Source organism: Schistocerca serialis, chromosome 3, assembly GCF_023864345.2.
Source record: "Schistocerca serialis cubense isolate TAMUIC-IGC-003099 chromosome 3, iqSchSeri2.2, whole genome shotgun sequence".
In the NCBI taxonomy this organism is placed as follows: domain Eukaryota; kingdom Metazoa; phylum Arthropoda; class Insecta; order Orthoptera; family Acrididae; genus Schistocerca; species Schistocerca serialis.
The window spans coordinates 295125809-295145513 of NC_064640.1; the positions used below are offsets into that span (position 1 = coordinate 295125809).

The following is a 19705-nucleotide window of genomic DNA, read 5'->3' on the forward strand; positions in this document are numbered from 1 at the left end:
TATACAATGAGAATCCGTATACAAAAGTTTGTAAACGTGTGTGTGTGTGTGTGTGTGTGTGTGTGTGTGTGTGTGTGTGTGTATGTGTGGAGCGAATTCAAATGTGCCTCCAGTTAATCTGCAGATAATTACTAAATGTAGTGCGAACAATAAAATAATGTGATTTTGTTTCTATGTTTAATTGTTACTGTTGCAACAAATGTTTGAAATTAATTTATTAAGATTAATAATTTTTTTTTAGTTTCAGTTTTCAGCGATGAGACTGTTTGGCCCAAATCAAGCTGTGAATTTACATTTATTGTGCCTCTAATTAAGTTGTACAAGAGTGTTATTCAGTTTCACTGTGGTATTGTCTTCAAGCCAATGTTCTTTTTCAAACTGATATGAATTCAATTAGTATTACATTATTTCTAGTACTGTGCCCCTTCAGTCTCTCTGTCGCTTTCTTCTTCTTCTCTGTGTGAGCAGCTGAAAATTTTATTATTATATTGTCTAGGATGAGGACTTAACTCAGTTGGTACGAGCTGGCAGGCGGCTGTCACTAGCTGAGCTAATTCCCGACTGGCCTACACTCCATTCCGTTGCTGTAAGAAGGGCAGAGGTCTGACGTTAAATCAGCCAAATATTTCTCTTATATTTTTGTTCTTCATTCCAGCTCTTCCTTTTTCTATGGGCGATGCTTCTTCATACTGTATGGCTTTCTCTATTTTGCTAAGTAATTTTTCATTGTCTTCACTGTTAACATTCTGAAAATGATACTCTTCAGTTGCCATCATCTCTAATGTAAACAAAAATTTGTTGACTGTTTTCTAACCATTATTTTAAATATACGTATATTGCTGGAGGCTCATCTTTATTACTATGCTTCATATCATGATTGCTCTGGGAAATAATGAAATGAGATTAAAATGCATTGATCCATCATAATATGTCCTTATTTTCCTACCCAGTCCATTACTAAGATTTATAATTGAACCTAATATAAAATTGTAACAAAATGATTAATTAATTGTAAAATTGTTGAAAGACATTTAAATTCAATCAATAATTTGAGTGACAAAAAGATTTATATTCAGCATGTTATGCCAAATAAAAACCAGTTTTTAATAACAGCTTTCTTTAATGTCTATATAAATTTGCATGCTTGCAGTCTGTTCATAATGAGAACCACAAACTAATAGTGCAATAGAGCAAAATAAAGAGACTGATAGTATCTCTATAATATTTGATGATATCAGAATATCAACAGAATTTTGGGTGCAAACTCAGAATGATAATTTTCACCCAACTAAACATTAAAATTACAAAACTCAATGTGGATGTAATCGGCTCACATAATGATGAAAATGGCATTTCTGGCATAAAAATTACGTAATGCTGTATATGGTAGTAACACAAATATTGAAGCTGACAGACATTTTCTTTTTTATGTACTTTTCTCATTTTCCTCAGCTTTTAGCTTTTGATTTCTATTAAACACAATTTGGTGTGTAGGTATCCATTCGTAGTGTTTCATTATGAGAAGACTGCACTATAAAACACATATTTAAAAGAAAACAAGCAGAAAACAATAAATTAAACCTACAGAGTGTGAATTACTTTTGCTTATAAATGTGTTTTACAAAAAGTACTCAGTTTATCAACACTAGCAATGTTTAAGTGTTGATCCCATGTAAATTGTGATTGGTTGCTAAAACACTTTTCATCGTAATATAGTTCTTAGATGTGATGAACGGCTTCTGTGGACCTCCAATATGATCTGATACAGGTTCACTTTATTTATTGTTTGATATTTATACAATAAAGTTGTGTGTGTTGTAGTAAAATATTCACATGATATATGACATTTGACTGTTTATTAAAACCACTTCAAATTCTTGCACTCAGTTATCATGCACTGTTGTGCATTGAGTTAACAGTATTTTTTAATTCTTGGATCTTTTTATCTGCAGTAGATCATATTCATATAAACCTCCTCAATACTTTCAACAACAGACCCCAAATTTCAAGTGAAGTGAAAAAAAATAGCATTGCATTTGTAAATTCACACTCTGCTTGGGTGGTGAGTAAATTAAATCACTTATTTTAAAGAGCAATGAATTAAACGTCATTTGTATTTGCACCAAATGCCCTCAGGATGTATTTGACATAAGAAGACGGCCATCTCTTCAAGATCTAATAACAGATTGGCCTAAACTACAATTGGTGGACAAAGAATTACTCAAGGTTCGCATAGCACTTCTCCTTTGTATGTACTTTACATTTAATTCTTATGGCCTAAAAATGTTCTAAATTTATTTTCTAAAATATTACTTTTAACTGTATAATGTAAAACTGTAGGCCATTGCCCCAGTTCCCTATCCTGATACATACATGTCTAAATGAGTTTTATAAGTTACAGTGCACCATTTGGAAACAGCAAGAGCAAACTGCTTTTCTAACCTCCAGCAACTTCAGTTTTTCTTCGCTTTTCTTTACTTTTCTGCTTATTTAACAGATTTTCTTTATTTGTTCTTAGCTTTTTAGATGTTAAGTATTTTCTCTCTTGGCATGAGATAGAAAAATACTAAACTAAATAACTTCATTCAGTAATAGAGGATATATTACATTTTATGGAGATTCATTTCTTGTGTATCATTCCTCATTAAGTCTTCATGTAGCTTTGAGAAAAATTTTTGATTATCCAGTGCTGTCAATAGTGTTGTTATTGTTTTCCTCACGCTTCAGTCCACTGCCATCAATCATCAGTTAAATACATCATTGTGCCATGGAGGTTGTCTGCTATTATAAATGTTTCATTCACCACTTTTGGCCCATTTTCACCCCATGCTCATTATCAAGTGTTATATATATGCTAATAGATGAGTCTCCATGCAGTCATAAATAAAACAAATGCCAAGACATGTCCAAGTGCATTGTTTACTGGTACCCAGTATTTAACAAATCACTGACCAGTAAAAAGAAAAAAAGAATTTTATGGCATATTCTGGGACACCCCAAGGTGTAGATTGAGCTGCTTAATTGGTGACAGTTTTCTTCCTCCATATACAATAGCCCATTTTCTAAAGGTGTGTGGGAGTTAGATTTTCAATGTATCTGTTGAGTGCAAGTGATTGTAATAAATGTGCCTATAGTATGGTGTCCTGTTTGTGGTGCATGATGATGAGAAATGGGAGAGGGTAAAACCCAGTGCTTGTGCATAGCCCACTCCTCTCAAATAGCACCAAGCGTATGTTCCCATCAGATGGATTGATCACCATCAGCAGACAATTACCGGTGATAAAAATTTCTTTCACCACCAAGATTCAAACTGGCTTCCTCCGACTCAAGTGCCATTATACAGACAAGTGTTAGGTATCTTGACTACAGAGGTACAGTGTGTAAACTTTTAGATGGCAGACCTCTCCCTAGTCCTGAATCGACAGAAGTCGGTAAACGTCGGGAGGCTTCGGTAGGCATGCAGTTTAGACTGCTGCCAACATTACGTAGCTGACTGTGTTGTACAAGGTAGCCATTGTCGTCTGCTTTGTTATTGTTTTGCACTGTACTGTTCTGCGTGTTTTTATTGTGCAGTTGTGCTAAACATTATCAAAATGAGTGAAGAGGCAGTTGCTGGCCCATCTCGGGAGTCGCCAACAACCCCTACCAGTAGGCCTACAGTTAGAAGGAAACCAGTATTATGTAGCGATGCTTGCAAAATTATATTGCGTGTGATTGAATGCTGCGAAAGGGAAAGGGAGCAGAAAAAATTGCTTCACCCCATTTACAAATCTTCAGTGAGAGCTGCTACATACACAGGACAAAGCATGCGTAGCACTGGAAGATCCAAACAGTTTTCCAAGAATCATCCTGGCGTATCACCACAAACGCCCGGCAAGAAAAGGTGAGTTTCCATTTCAGATATTTTGTTTGCGATCACTTTGAAGGAATCACCAAAATTTCATCGCAATCGGATGAATGGTTTGGGAACGAACAGAGGGCAGACATACATACATTCATTTTTATATATAGAGATTGACAGTTACATTATACTATATGACCTGTTTAAGGATATTTAAATTTTATAATTAATAGTTTAACATTGCGGGGAATGAAATAAAATGAAAAACAAATTGCGAGTAGTGGGAATCGAACGCGTGACAAGCCTTTACCTAATCAATTGTGCTACGCATAAAACGATGACCTAACTGTAGAAACAGTGCCCATTACTGTTTTCGGGCGTTCGAACAACTCACCAAAGTTTCATTGCAATCGGATGAATGGTTTGTGAGCGCATAGTAGACAAACATACATACATTCATTTTTATATATACAGATTTTAATGTACATGACGATTTCAGTTCCGTTTATGAACAACATTTAAAGCGAGTTTTACTTCCAAGCCTTTTGTCTGCTTTCGTGTAAGCATGACGCGCAATTTGTAGTGCCAGCACTGCAACTGGTAGGCGTGCCTTGTCCCCCCCAACAGCTCCTCTCCCCTCGCCAGCCAATGCTTGCTTCCTCCTCTCCCCGCACCCCCCCTCACAACTCTGCCGTCTTACAGTTAACACACTGTATGTGCAGATCATTATGAAGACAAGTATGGACATACTAATCTGTGATGGATTATTTACAGGTTTCATGATGCATTTGGACATGCCCCTGCATTTTCTTTTTTATTTGTGGCTTTATGAATGATGTTCTACTAGCTTATATATGCTCATAGGCACATGACACTTGACAGTGACCATGTGATTGAAACTAGCCAGTAGTGAAAAGTAAAACTTTGATTCAAATAACAGGCAGTCTCAGCAGAATCATGGTATCTTTTAATTGATGCTTTTATTGTTGAGCAAGTGGATGTCTGTTGTAAGTTTAGTGACATGTCTTGTGGTATGTCATTGCTTTTTGAAAGAGCTATTGGGTAATGGCCTTGTCATAGAATTTCATTCTCCATATACCTCAAAGGAAAAGAGTCATGTATTAGAATAGTACTTTGTGTATTTGTCAAAAAATGTATGGTGCGAAATTAAGACAATGATTGCCATTGTTTGTCAGAAGGAAAAAAGCAAATGTGTCAGACATTTTTTTCTGTCATTAATAATCATGTATAGTTATGAAAGACATGCAGGATTATGTATTTAAGTACCAGGGGCTCATAGCAAATGAATTTGATGGAATTGTTTATATAATAATAGAATCAAGCCATCATGCACTATTGTGCTTATTTTTCCCTTTTTATTATAGATATACACCCTACTTCCTCATGACTGCTGACAATGTAAACACAGAATTATTATTTATTCATATTTGATTCAGATCAGTGCACATTCTTAAATGAAGTGATTCATGTTGAAACTATGGCTGGCTACAAACATAATTGGTAACTATTCAGTATATGGTGCATTTTACTTTGTATCAATATTTCTGTCCCATTCCTTTCATTTATGGAGTGATTGTCTTTATATCTCAACATATATTATAATTTCTTGTATCTTATGCCCATGATCGCTGCATGAGATATATAATGGTGACAGTAGAATTATTCCACAATTTTCCGTGAATACCAGTTCTCTAAATTATCCAAACAGGGTTTCATGAGTATACCAATATCTTTTGTCCAAATATCCCCATGTAAGCACCCGGAATATGTATGCTATACTTTCATATTGACCATAGTGACCTGTTAAGATCCCGACTTAATGCCTCTAAACTGATTTGATGGCTTGTGTCACGCTTAGTTGATAAGGACACCAATTTCTCCAGAAATACTTTGGAATTGGTCTGAATAGCATGTTGTATGCTGTCTGTTTTACATGTGGACCACATTTTCTTAGAAGCCTTGCAACAAAGCTCATGTATGTCATTCACATTCCTTTTTACTAGTTTATCATGTTCATCATATTTCACGTCACTGAACAATCAGAGTGGCTACTATATTCAAGATATTATGTGAAAAAATGAGCTGTTTTTTATAAGAGTGATTTTTGTGATCCTATGATGCTTCCTTCACAGCAGCTACTTTTACTCCAAGATTATCATGATGTTTGAAATCAGAGTATACTCTATGATTCTGCAACAGGGATATTGGTCTGCAAGTCTGTGTACCCTACCATTTACCATTTAAATTAACAACAGTAATCTGCTTTATTTTCAAATTACATGGGACTGTTTGGTGCACAAGTGATTCTGGATAAATATGAGCTAGGAAAGAAGCTAATTGTATAATTATTCAGTGTATAATCTAATAGGAATTCTGTGACTGCCTTGTGTGGCATTCACTTGCCAGCTAACATTCCCATGTCTCAATAAATGATCATGATGATTTGGCACATCGTAGAGGGGGCAAAATAGTGCAATTTGTATTTTTTTCTTTGTGCCCAATTTCACTTTTGAGGAGTAAAAAACACCTCTAAAGATAATTTGACTTTGTTAGTTTAGAGGGAATATCTTCGAAATGATGATGTAAAAAATGTTTTTCACATCAAAGTAGATATTTAATTAATGTTCTTGAAACCTGTATAAACAACTTTTGTAATACTTCACAATTTTGCAAAGTACCCCAACATCATTAATTAATTTTGAAAAATGAATACTTTTGTTACAACATAAATTAAAGAAGCTTTTAAGCCACATACATCCCTGTGTAATAAAGCTGGTTTGTAAAATACCATTATTGGAAAGTAAGCTATAAACATTGTGCTGTTGAAGTATTTTCAACATACCTAATTAAAATAGCTAAACATTCATTACTACTGTAATTATTAATTTTACTTATGTTTGTTTTATGTTGTAAATGATTATTTTACATTTTTTATATTTTTTTTAGTTAACCATTTCACATATGTGTATTTTGTTACCTGAAAATTACAGCAACTCATTATTATGATAGAAAATAATTACAGTAATGATAATCTGGAAGGAAATGCTGAAAACACTGTGTTTTGTTACACCGTGCATATAAAATGAACAAAATTTCTTCACATAATATACACAACAGAGAACACAATATAAAACAAAATTCAGCAGGATTTCAAATTATCATGGGTGATCCTTTAAATATCCTGCTTTGTGTCAGATGTCTTTCAGTACATTCGTAAGCATTATCAAAGAGAAGTGATTATGTACTAGTGATTGCAGCTTGATTGCGTTGTTTCTCAAGTGGACATTGACATCATAATCATTCAAGAGAACTGGATCTGAAAATTTTCTCACAAAGTTCTCCCAACATCGAGAGCCATATACATCCCACAGCTGTACCTGTGCCATTGAGCCCTTTGAGATCATCAGATGAATAAGTTCCTTATCCTGAGGTATGATGCTTTATGCTTTAAACAGTTCTTTCACATCAACCAGTACAAGAATGTAACTATAATACAGATATTTCTCCCTTGCTGGGAAAGAAACATCTTTAAAATATCTTTTAACCTGGTCAGATGTTTATCTACCAGATTTTGATAATGTCACAAGGACATTCTGGATTTCAAAAATAGTGGTCCAAACTCACCATTAGTTTCCTTTACAACTATGAAAAGGTGGGTGGTAGGTGTGCACAAAACTGTTTCTAACATTTTACCCGAGGACAAGAGACTTCTCATGATCCCAAAGGGCATGACACAGATACAGCTGTGGAATGTATATAGCTTTTGATGTTGGAAGAACTCTGTGAGAAAATTTTCAGATCTAGTTCTGTTGAATGATTATGATGTCAATCTCCACTCGAGAAACAATACAATCAAGCTGCAATCACTAGTACATAATCAGTTTTCCTTTCCAAAGCTTAACAATGTACTGAAACATGCCTGATACAAATTAGGATATTCAGAGGACCATCTGTGACAGTTTGAAATCCTGCTGAATTTTGTTTTATATTGGCTTCTTTGTCAAGTATTTTACATGAAGAAATTTCATTCATTTTATGCACATGGTGAAAAAAAACACTATGTTTTAAGCAGTTACTTACCGATTATCATTACTGCAATTATTTTCTATCTCAGTAATTAGTTACTTATTATTTTCAAATGACATAATACGCAAATGTGACATGGTTTTAAAAAAAGAATGTAAAAAATAAAATAACAATTTAAAACATAAAACAAATAAGTGAAATAAATAATTAGAACAGTAATGAATGTTTAGCTACTTAAATTAGGTATGTTGAAAACTCTCCAACAGTGCAATGTGTACAGCTTATTCTCCAAAAATGCTGTTTCAGAAACAACCTGTATTACGCAGGAGATATGTGCCTTGAAAGCTTGTTTAATTTAATTGTAACAGAAGTTTTCATTTTTCAAAAGTAATTAATGGTGGTGGGGTGTTTTGCAAAATTTCAAATGATTAAATATGTTGATTATACAGTTTTCAAGAATGTTAATTACATGTCATCTCATATATGGAAAACACATTTTTTATATACTATCATTTTGAAATGTTCCCTCTAAACCAATAATGTCAAATTACCTTCCAGGGCATGTTTTACACCTTAAAAGTGAAATTAAGCACCAAAAGAAAATGTATTGCACTATTTTGCCCCTTCTACCTGCCCACCAAGTTGCATCAAGATTGTTTATTGACACTCGGGAAAGTTGCCTTGTTGGAGTAGTGTTCATTGTTTGTCAGCAGTGGCCAGGTAGTTGGATTTTATGGTGTAAATCCATTTCTTAATTTCCAAGTTTAGTTATTTTGAGGAAGCAATGATTTACAGCTTGTAAAAATTGTTGAAAAATCATGGATGTGCACAACTGTATTAATCAATTTACGACACAGTGAGGTTTGATTATAAACAGACCATCTTCAGGTGTATTGTGACACCACAGTCAGATATGTTACAAACTGTAATCACTATCAAAGTTTATGTTACAAACCAACACTTCAATTCAACTATAAGTCAGGAACACATATAATGTGCAGTAAATCTGTGGTGATTTAAAATGTCTGAAAGATTTAAACTTGAAAGAAAACACAAACTGTAGGCAGAACAAAAGATAAGATGATAAAAAAGGAAGGGAATAACTAATTAATGTTATACCAGTAAAGAAAAAGAGTGTTAAATTGTGGAGGTATTTGCCCACAGCGTAATTTTTTAAGTGTTTAGTAAAGTGACCATGTCGCATAAGCAGGAATAAAATAAATGCTGTCTAGCGCACCACCATTTTGGTGGCTGTTTGTGGAACTTTGTTGAGAAAGATCCAATGAATTCTACTGGGTGTTCCAAAATGATCTTTGCAGTTTTGATTCCAGAAATGGGGATAGGTAGAAAGTTATGGCTCATGGCATAATGTTCACACACACATAGAGTTTTATCAGCTGTTTCACAGAGTTGATTATGTACTCCATCTGTAACATGCAGGCTATGTAAGTGATATTCCAGTTCCTCTCATGTTTGGCCTAGCATGTCCTCTTTGACATGTGCAGTTGCTGCACTACTGTGAGCTCACAGCTCCTGCAGGTCCTGCACAGGGCCCAGTAGACAGCATCCTTCACCAACATTCTAACAGGGTTACTGCTGGTGACTTTGGGGACCAGGGATTGGGTCCCTCTCCGCCAGCCCAATGACCTGAAATTATGTCATCCAAGTCTTCCTAATGGCCAAGGCCTAGTGAGGAATGGTACTTTCTTGCTGCAGTATGAAATCACATTGCAGTACTTCGACCTGTGGAAATTCAAACTATTTGAATATGTCCAGATAAACAGTCAAGATTACTGAAGCCTTTGCAAAGAAAAACAATACCACCATATGGTCATGAAGAAGGTCACACCACATATTTACCTGCAAACTGTCAAAAATATGTATCAGAGACAATAATACCATAGTCTAGGACTGTGGCTCCAGGAGCAAGTTGTGCAAACTTTTTTATAGTATTTATAGTCATGCCAGATTTTGTATGTGAACTCTGAAGAAGCTAACAAATGGTTGCAGCTCTTCAGGCTGTGAGATTCAGAAACATTGTCATCTGCATTTGCATATGTTACCTAGGAGAATTTGCTCAGTCTTTTTGAGCTAAGTATGACATGAAAAAAAAATCAAACTGATACCTAATTTAGAAATTGCTCTTGTATGTGGGTGTCCACCTCTGTAACTGAGTGGTCAGAGTAGCTGACTGCCACACAGAAAACCTGAGCTCAGTTTCTGATACTGACAGAGATTTTTCCATGATGAGAGGAATGGTACAGGGTGCAGTCAGCCTCGTGAGGCTGACTGAGAAGCTATTTAGCTGATTAGTAGTGATTACAATGTCAATAAAGCCAACAGTGACCAGGAGAGCAGTGTGCTGACCTCATGCCCCTCCTTACTGCATCCAGTGACACCATTGGCAGAAGAAGACACAGCTGATAGTGAGGCCTGATAGTCCCTTCAGGGGCCAGAACATGAAACTTCACCAGCCTTACCTGGTATGTGGATGTTGTTTCGTGGATTATGCTTTTCATGTACAGATCAAAAAGTATAGGTACATGCACACAACCTTGTTTAAAGCTTTTTGCAGTTGGAAACTTCTCCAAAAGGTCACTATGATACAGAATATTGTGGATCTATTGAATTAGTTTTAAAAAATATCCAAAGCTGTCAAGGTGCCTTTAAACCAGCTGTATAGTATCTTTACTGTTGGTATAAAACGTCCTGTTTGCATCATGTAACACTAATAATATGGGTTTTAGTTGTTCTTCACATTTCTCTTGCTGCTGTGTAACACACATCATGTCACTGCCACCATTGGAGAAGTGAAATACCCATTTAGATTTAGGAAGTATTACCTCCAGCACGGGATGAGGCTTGTTCAGCAGAATTGTAGTACAGATTTTTCATATGAAGAAATACTGAGATATTGTACAAAAATTGTCACAAAAGCTGTGTTAATTTTACAGATGCTGTGTGCAATGGTAACTGATAAATTAGATAGGTATACATGGCATGATCACAAAAAAAGAACTTCAGGTATAATGAGGTATATATACATGACTGTTACTTAAGCAAACTATTCAGGGGTTTATGGTCAGTAAGGATTCTGCAAAATGTATAGATACATGTACGAGATTTATTACACTGAGTAGTACATGTAGTAGGCAGCTGGCAGAAAACAAAAGTTTTGTGGCTGCATAATGCATATCCAGAGTCACTAATTCTTTCTTTACTGTACTGCAGTGATACTCCATATACTGACAACATGCCTATTAATTTTTTGCACTAAAATTTCCATCTCATCTTCATAAAATACATTGCCTGCCAAAAAGAGTAAAGCACCCAAAAAATATAGTCTGATGTCAAAGTAACTACATAGGCACACACACAATCGCCAGTTATGTAAATGATTTAAGAGTTCCAGTTCTCTGTGATGGGCAGAATGGCAACAAGAGTGCATTATGGTTAACATGTTTAGTTTTATTGCCAAGCCTGGTAGGGTATGTATTGAGCATAAAGAGAATCAGATGTTGAAATGACATGGATATGTCATGTATTCATGTGAGACAGCATTACCAACACCTGAAAGTGTATTAAAGGGACTTCATTGTAAGTCTTCATTTGGCCAGCTGGTCAAATTGTCCAGTATGCAAATTTGTGGGGCATTCATATGTGGAAGTGGCCCACTATTGAACTGCATGAAAATGTGAGGGCAGGCATACTCATTGTTAAGGTTCCAGTCAACCATGTCTGACCACCACAGGGAAGGAGTGCCGTATTGTTCACCAAGCACAGTGTTACCACTTCACATCTGTAGTTACCATACAAGAAGAAGTAACAGAATCCCTGCAACATTCTTCATGATTCTGCACCTTTAGTTGAAGAATAGTAGCAGCCATACTAAGCAGTTATGGTCCTAAGTGTTTGGTGCTGCTAACACCACAAGACAAATGGCTGCTTTTGGAGTGGTGCTGTCACCAGGACTACTGTTGAATGGCATTGCATTACGTTAGTGGTGAATCATGGTTCTGCACTTCCTCAGTTGAACATTGTCAGCCAGTACAGTGGTAAACTGTGGAGAGATTCCATTCTTCCAGTATTTTGGAGAGGCACAGTGATGTTACTCCTGTCAACATTATGTGGGAAGCCATCAGGTATGACTTCAAGTCACAGCTGCAAATGATTGAGGGAACTCAGATGGCACAATGATATGTCACGGACATCCTGCATCCTCATGTTACCTCTCACTCGACAGTATTGTGGTGCCATTTTTTAACAGAACAATGCTCATTCAAATGTGGCACATGCTTTATGAATTGGCTGCATAATGTTGAGCTCCTCCTGTGGCCAGCAAGATCTCCAGGTCTCTCTCCAATAGAGCTTGTTTGTCAACTCCATCCCAGTGGCAGTATCCATGATACCAAGGATCAGTTAAAACATCTGTGGGCCCACTTGCCTCAGGAGATGATACAACAGCTTTATGGTATCCTTCTAAACACAATTAGTCCATCCATTGAAGCCAGAGGGGATGAAACTGAATACTGATAAGTGGGCTCATATTGTCAAGTTCTTTATAAATTTGATGGATTTTGCAGTCACTGAAATAACGTCACATACCCTCTCAACCTGTAAAGTTTCATTTCTTTTCTTCCTTCCCTTCTGGCTGCTTCAGTTTTTTTTGTCAGGTCATGTATTTATCTGCAATTAATGAACAAAGTAATTTTGACAAATGTATTGCAGTACATTGTCAGTAACAATTTTGTGGATCATTGTATCATGAGAGTGGCTTTTTCAGGTTTTACTGTTACCTCTTTCGTATCTTGAGACGTAGAAAGAGAAAACATGCACTCTTGTGATAGGGTATTCACTTAATTTTGAGTTCAGGATGCAGATTTGTCATACGTAATTAATCATAATTTAATTTTGAGGTAAATTCAATGTGTTACACAGTGAATGCCAGGAAAGTAGTTACTCTTTGAAAGCACTGTGTTCACATCCATCACAGGATTGACAGCATTATCTTCACTCTCATAGTTGAGTTCGAGAGAGATCCATGGCCCTGTTCAGTTCACTTTTTTGACTCATGGACTGTAAGATGAGAATGTTTATATTTTACTTGTACCTTAAAAAAGTTTGAAAGAATGTAGTGGAACCATAATGCTGTTTATCTATTTTTCTACCTAATGTAGATTAATGTAACATCCTGGCATATATATCAATAATGTAGCAACACAACTCAAGCTCTGCATTATCTTGCTCATCACTTGAATTTCATTTCCTGAAAATTGGTTAATAATTAAACCACCTAATAAATAGAATCAACCCTGAATATTCCATGACAGAAATAACATTATGAAAGAAAATTCATAATATGGTGTCAAGTATTAATAGAATAGAGACTATTTTATGATGGAAAATTCATAATGTGGTGTCAAGTTAGCAACAGTGGGAGAAATCTCTGTGGTTGCTTGTTTACAAAGTGTTAAATAATGACATGGCTCTAATTCCTTATGTGATATGTTGGGTATTACACTCAGATATCAGGTCTATAGAGATAAATAATTACATTCTTTCACATTTTTGGTTGTGGAATGTACCACAAGACATGAATTAAACAATAACAGCACATACATCATATGTATTGTTCCTGGTACCAATACAAGTAGAAAGCATTAACAAATTATAAATGCATGGCTGAATTGAAGCTTTCTACTTGCAAAAAAAGAACAACATTTTATTGTTTTCATATATACTTGCAGTCATATTTGCCTTCTGCTCTTAAAATTCATCAGTGAAAAGGAGTTTGTCATGCTTTATTTGGCAGTTAAGTTCATTTTAATGAACAATGGAATTTAAGTTGGGATTTTGATACCCAGCACAAATTTTTGCACATTTTAGCTAATAAAGAGGACAATTGCCACAAAATAAATGATAATAAAAAATTGTGGCTTGAATATGAACAGTGGAATGAGTAAGGTCCATGAGTCCTCAAATAGCAGTGAAGCTGAGTAGCCAAGAGGACTTTAAAGAAATTAAAGATTATAGCTCAGCTTTTGAACTTGTGTCCTACTACAGTGTGCAGACACACACACACACACACACACACACACACACACACACACACAACAATCCTGTTACCGTGGCACAAATAAAGCTTGTTGAATGTAGTGCCACATTAATTGCACTAACTGTATCAAAACCAATCAATCATCACTGTCATATCATCAGTGTGCTAGAAGAGAGGGAAGAACATAGGTTTAAAATCTGGGCTACAATGCAGAACTTTCTTTTCATGTTCTTACAAGCTGCTCAGTTTCCCAACGTTGTTTTGAGTGGTTGGCATAACTCATTCCAGTTTTTGAAACTAGATCTGTTACACAAAATGTATTGTAGAATTGGAAGCACATTGGCTATATCATTGTAGTTTCCAAATTTGTAATTGGAACTAATGTTGCAAGTATAATAACACTCAACAATAAACAGAAATTCACATTATTAAAGTGTTTGTTTTCCATCCCTATCTTGATACAAGGTCACACTATTAATGAGTATAAAAATACACAATTTTAAAGCCTGGAATTAATTTTCTATATTCATCTTCTTGTATATCATCTGGAATTTTCTGATCTGCTCAGTTTGAAACTCATATGCTGATCTTGTCATTTTTATTCTGTCTTCAACTAATTATTTATAATCTGAATACTTCCTATTTGTAGGAGATTTTTTTACACAAATTTTATTTTGAATATAGATGTTTCAGTCTCTGATTACCACAAAACACTAATCAAACTAACAGTATAATTTTGGAACAATTGCATGTTTCATAACAAAAAAAAGTGAAAACTTTCTCCATATGACATTTTAATAAAGGCACTTTGGAATCTGTCCTCACGTCTTTGCATGAGAAACATCTGTTAGATGTGTGAATTATTCACAAGAGAACTTTGTGTTTTAGAATAATGAGAGGGTAGTCAAACAGCCATCGCGCCGCCGCTCCCTAGCTGAGTTGATCCCTGATTGGCCAGTGCTTCACCATTTTCAGAAGAAGGAGGTTGGACTAATATGTGCTGAAATTTCTGTTCTGTCGATTTCTGTTCTTCTTGAAACTGCTGATCTTCAGTTTGACTTTCTCTTGATTCTTGTGCAGCAACTGCTGCTGTAAACTTTCTTTTTTATATTTATGTTTCTAGCTTTCCTGTGGTCATATAACAACTACTTCTTGCCTTCATGTATTGTCCCTATTTCTTTTTTATATGTGTTGTCTCTATTGCTTGTACATTTTATGTCTTAGAATTATATACGCTCCATAATACGAGTGCAGTTGCTAGTGTTTGTGTGTAATGAATGTGTAATCTAGATCTGTGTCTCATTTATGAACTATAATGAAGTTCTTTAAAGAAAGTGTCATGTTTCGTGCTGCCCACAGTGAAACAGATCTAACATAACATATAAATGAGGTCTGAAGTTTTTTCCTTCTGTCTTTCTCTGATCTCCTCTTTGTCTGTTTGTTAGAGCTTTCTATTAATTAATTTTTCCAATTCTGACAGCTAATGAACTCTCTTCTCAGCTGAATTGTAGCTAAGTGTTTTGAATGCTCCATACAACAGACAGAGAAATAATGTATTTAGAAAGAATAACTGTATTCATGTATGATCAATATCTTGTCAGCAGGTGTAGCTGTGTTGTTCACTTATACTGTGTAAGCTAATGTGTTATCTCTTCTAATAGTGGAGAAGGATGAAATAGTCAATACAGCAATATACATCGAAGACTTAATATATCTATTCTCTAATAGGTATCATCTAAAGATCTCTTTTCATATACTGCTCTTAAATGAGTAGTTTTTCTTCTTACTGCCTTGTATTTTCACATCTTTTTTGTTATGATGTGCAGTAGTGTATCAGAAGTAAAATAAATTCACTCATAATATGTTGTAGGAGAGCTGGAATTCTCAGTGTAGAATAAAGTGTATGATCCCTCTCTACTTTATAGGGGGGTGTATCTATAGTCAAAGGTTGGGGAATCTTACAAATATTTAAAATATAGGAAAATAACATAAAGAATAACTAGGCAAGAATATTATTGTGTTGGATACTGGAAAGCTTATTCCATTTTGGTCTCTTAACATAATGCAATATGTAAAAAAAATCACATAATGTGGATGTTTTTATTTTCATCAAGAACGAGGCCATACTTTCACTTGCTGAAGTTGTCTCTTTATGATCCATGTTGCTGATGTTATTGTGGTATTAACAACAGGAGGAAGTAAACAGATCATTCACAAAAATACAGTTGACACAAATTGAATGTGAACAGACTTACAGCAAAACAAAAGTCTTATATTTATCGAGCAACCTAATTTAGTCATTTTCTTGATTAATATAAATTATCATCAGCACAAAGTCAAATGAAGGTATGACTGTCTAACATTTGCATCTGAAGAATATTCCATTTGGAGCATCACTATAATCTGTAGTCAGAGAGAACACTGATACAAAATGGAACACATAAGAAAAATTCACATGAATAAGTATAAGAAAGCACAGTGCAATTGAAGAACAGCAATTGGGCAACAAAAATAGTTGCTTGAGGGTGTGGATCACAAAAGCTACATTACATGTATCTAGATAGTAAGGTTTCTGAGGGCAAGCTGTGGGGTTGCCTTAAATACCACAAAAAATTTTCGTAACTGATGAGAAGGCTTCTTTGGCCAGACATTTGGTGTTCTAGTGAGTGAAAGGATGAAATTATTATATCATATAAGTTGACAAGTATGTACCAAATTAAAGTAATTTTGTCTTGAAAAAAGAAAGTTATATAATTTGCGGGTAATTTATTTTATACCAAAATGACTAAAATAGTTCATACATTAGAAGGTCTGAGGCAGAAACAGATCAGTTCCAACATGTCCTGAGATCTATATGAGGAGAACAAATGATGATCTCATTAGTTATTCACAGGTTTTAAGAAATACTAAAGGATGTCTTTTCTGATGTGTCTGTGCATATTTTTGTTGCTGTTGGGAGACACAGAAGATGTACCTTAATGCTGTTTATGGGTATTAGTTCTTAGTTCTGACATATTTATGAAGACTACATGAGAATGCCATCCATCTCATACATAACAATAATGCAGTTTCAGATGTGTTGTTGACTGAAAACTGCTAGTATGATATCTTATGATAACCAAGAGGAAGGAATAGTTGATCTTAATACACTCACAGATAAGAAAGACAATGCACCACGAAGGAATTATCCAAATGTAGTGGTAATCGGTAGATGTGATGTACATGTACAGATAAACAAATGATTACAATTTCAGAAAATTTGATTATTTATTCAAGATCAAGAGCTTCACAAATTGAGCAAGTCATTAATGTGTTGGTCCACCTCTGGCTCTTATGCAAGCAGTTATTCTGCTTGGCACTGATTGATAGGGTTGATGGGATGTCCTGAGCTGTATCATGCCAAATTCTGTCCAGTTTCTGCATTATATTGTCAAACTCCTGAGCTGGTTAGTGGGGCCTACCCATAATGCTCCAAAAATTTTCAGTTGGCCAGAGATCTGGCAGCCATGCTAGCCCAGGTAGGGTTGGGCAGGCATGAAGACAAGTAATAGAAATTCAGGCCATGTGTGACAGGCATTATTTGCTGAAATGTAAGCCCAGGATGACTTACAATGAAGGGCAACAAAACGGGGTGTAGAATATTGCCAACTTACTGCTGTGCAATAAGGGTGTTGTGAATGACAACAAAAGGGGTCTTGCTATGAACCATCATTCCTGTTTGTCAGGCTGCATGGTGGGTGACAGTCTGCTCAGTATCTGACCACTGTCTGGGGCATCTCCAGGAATGTCTTTGGACTGAAATCTCATTGACTGTAGTAGAAATGTCTTCAGTGTTGAGTCCAACTTCAAATTGAACCCCGATGACCCAATGAAGAAATGTCTGGAAATACCCTAGACAGGTATGGGATACCAACCTACCTGTTGCCTGCCATACAGCCCAACAACCAGGAGTGACAACCTGACAGCCACCCATCATAAAGCCTGACAACTAGGAGTGATAATGAAGTATCTGCACTAGCAGAATAGAAATGTGGAAAACACAAGTCCAAAAACAATTTATTGGACTCACCAAAATGAAACAATAATGCAATTTCCAAAGGAACAACAGACTCGATTCCAACTGTAGATCATCACCAATGTACAATAACAAATAATAATAGAAAAGACTGGACTCTTCGCGGGGAGAGATCACAACCAAACAATCATACAATGTCAAGATGTTCATTGATTATCCCAAGTCCATCAGTAAGAGATTGGCCAGCTAATAGAGGTGTCTGGCTGTGGGCTGCCGGAGTGACAGTTCTGCATACTTCCAAGCGGTGTGTCGAACTGCCCTTTGCCGGTGGTGCACCGACCTATAAAGCCCGTTTGGTGGATGTATCTACCACAACTATTTGTGATCACTTGCCTGGCGTAGCAAAGTAGTTCCTGGGCTAGCTGCAACCTCTGGTGAAGCTGTTCTACAGGCCCCATGAATGGGTAGCAGTCCCTAGCGGCCGTTGGTAGAGACCTGGACTTGTGTTGTGTTGTTTTGTGGTCGCCAGTACATATTTGTGTTGACAACACAGACAACATAGATTTTCATGGTGAATATATGTCCTATGATACAGGCATCCCATTTTGGTTGGACGTGAAGTCGGATGCCGATGCAGTAGGCACTACGATGTCTGAAGTGGGCAGCCACAGCAGATAGTCTGGGTTGCCATTTCATTTCAAAGCAGGACCCCTTTGGATGTTGTCCATGCACCCTTACAGTACTGTGGCACATCAACAAAATTCTGTGTTCTGTTTTGTTACCCTTCATGGCAAGAAGGCATCCTGGGCTTGCATTTCAGCCAGCCTATACATGACAAGAATTTATACTGCTTGTCTTCATGCTTAACAAACCCTACATTCGCCGTCTAAATCATTGGATCTCTCCCCAGTTGAGAACATTTTGAGCATTTTTGACACACTTTTTCTTTAATAAATCATCAATTTTTTCTGAAATTGTAATCATTTGTTTGCCTGCACATGTACATCACGTCTACAGATATCTGTCCCATTCACATAATTCTTTCACGGTGCATCATTATTTTTTGTTCCCAACCTAGAGTGTATGTGCTTTAGATTTGTTGTAGCAAAAATATCATTTTGCTGTACGTAATGTGTCATAGTGTTCTTAAGGCATATTCAGTTTGCTACCAGAACTCTTCAATGCCATTAGTGTATGTTTTTCATAATTTGGAGGCTCTTGCAGTATTAGAGTTGTGCTTTCAGTCTAGTTTCAAACATAAATATTAGTGCAAATCCTTGTCCACTGAGATTTTGGATTTCAGTGCAACATTATGAAGAGAGAACACATTTTTTCATAATTGCTAATAACTGTATTTGTTGTAAAATTTACTATCAATTATAAAAGCTTTCTTTCACTGTCTGAGGCACAGCTTATTTTAGAATACTCTGTGAATGTAGAAAATAATCAAACAGTTGAGTAGAACAGCATTTCAGGTGTGTGTGTGTGTGTGTGTGTGTGTGTGAGAGAGAGAGAGAGAGAGAGAGAGAGAGAGAGAGAGAGAGAGAGGATATGCACAAATGTGCATCTTTTATGAACGCATGCATGTGTCCACAAACGTATGAGTATTTCTTCATATTTCTGCTCTGTCATGAATGTTATTTTTTCTTTTGTCTAAACTTCAGTGTATGTTAATTATTTCCTTATGTGATTCTACATACGTCTTTCTAGTTTCAGAGAAGTTTTTCCAGTTTCAGTGACATCATTT

General features: G+C 35.9%; 1 protein-coding gene across 34 annotated transcripts in view; it reads left to right on the top strand.

The window, feature by feature from the left end:
• LOC126470085 (twitchin) overlaps positions 1-19705 on the top strand; it is a 515873-nt gene that overhangs the window by 240073 nt on the left and 256095 nt on the right. For 29 of the 34 annotated variants that reach the window (XM_050097601.1, XM_050097605.1, XM_050097602.1 and 26 more), the window contains one exon: positions 2137-2226. The exons of the other annotated variants lie outside the window; for them this stretch is intronic. In XM_050097601.1, the coding sequence (XP_049953558.1) occupies positions 2137-2226 (90 nt within the window). The remainder of the gene's footprint in view (positions 1-2136; positions 2227-19705) is intronic. 34 annotated transcript variants of the gene reach the window in all.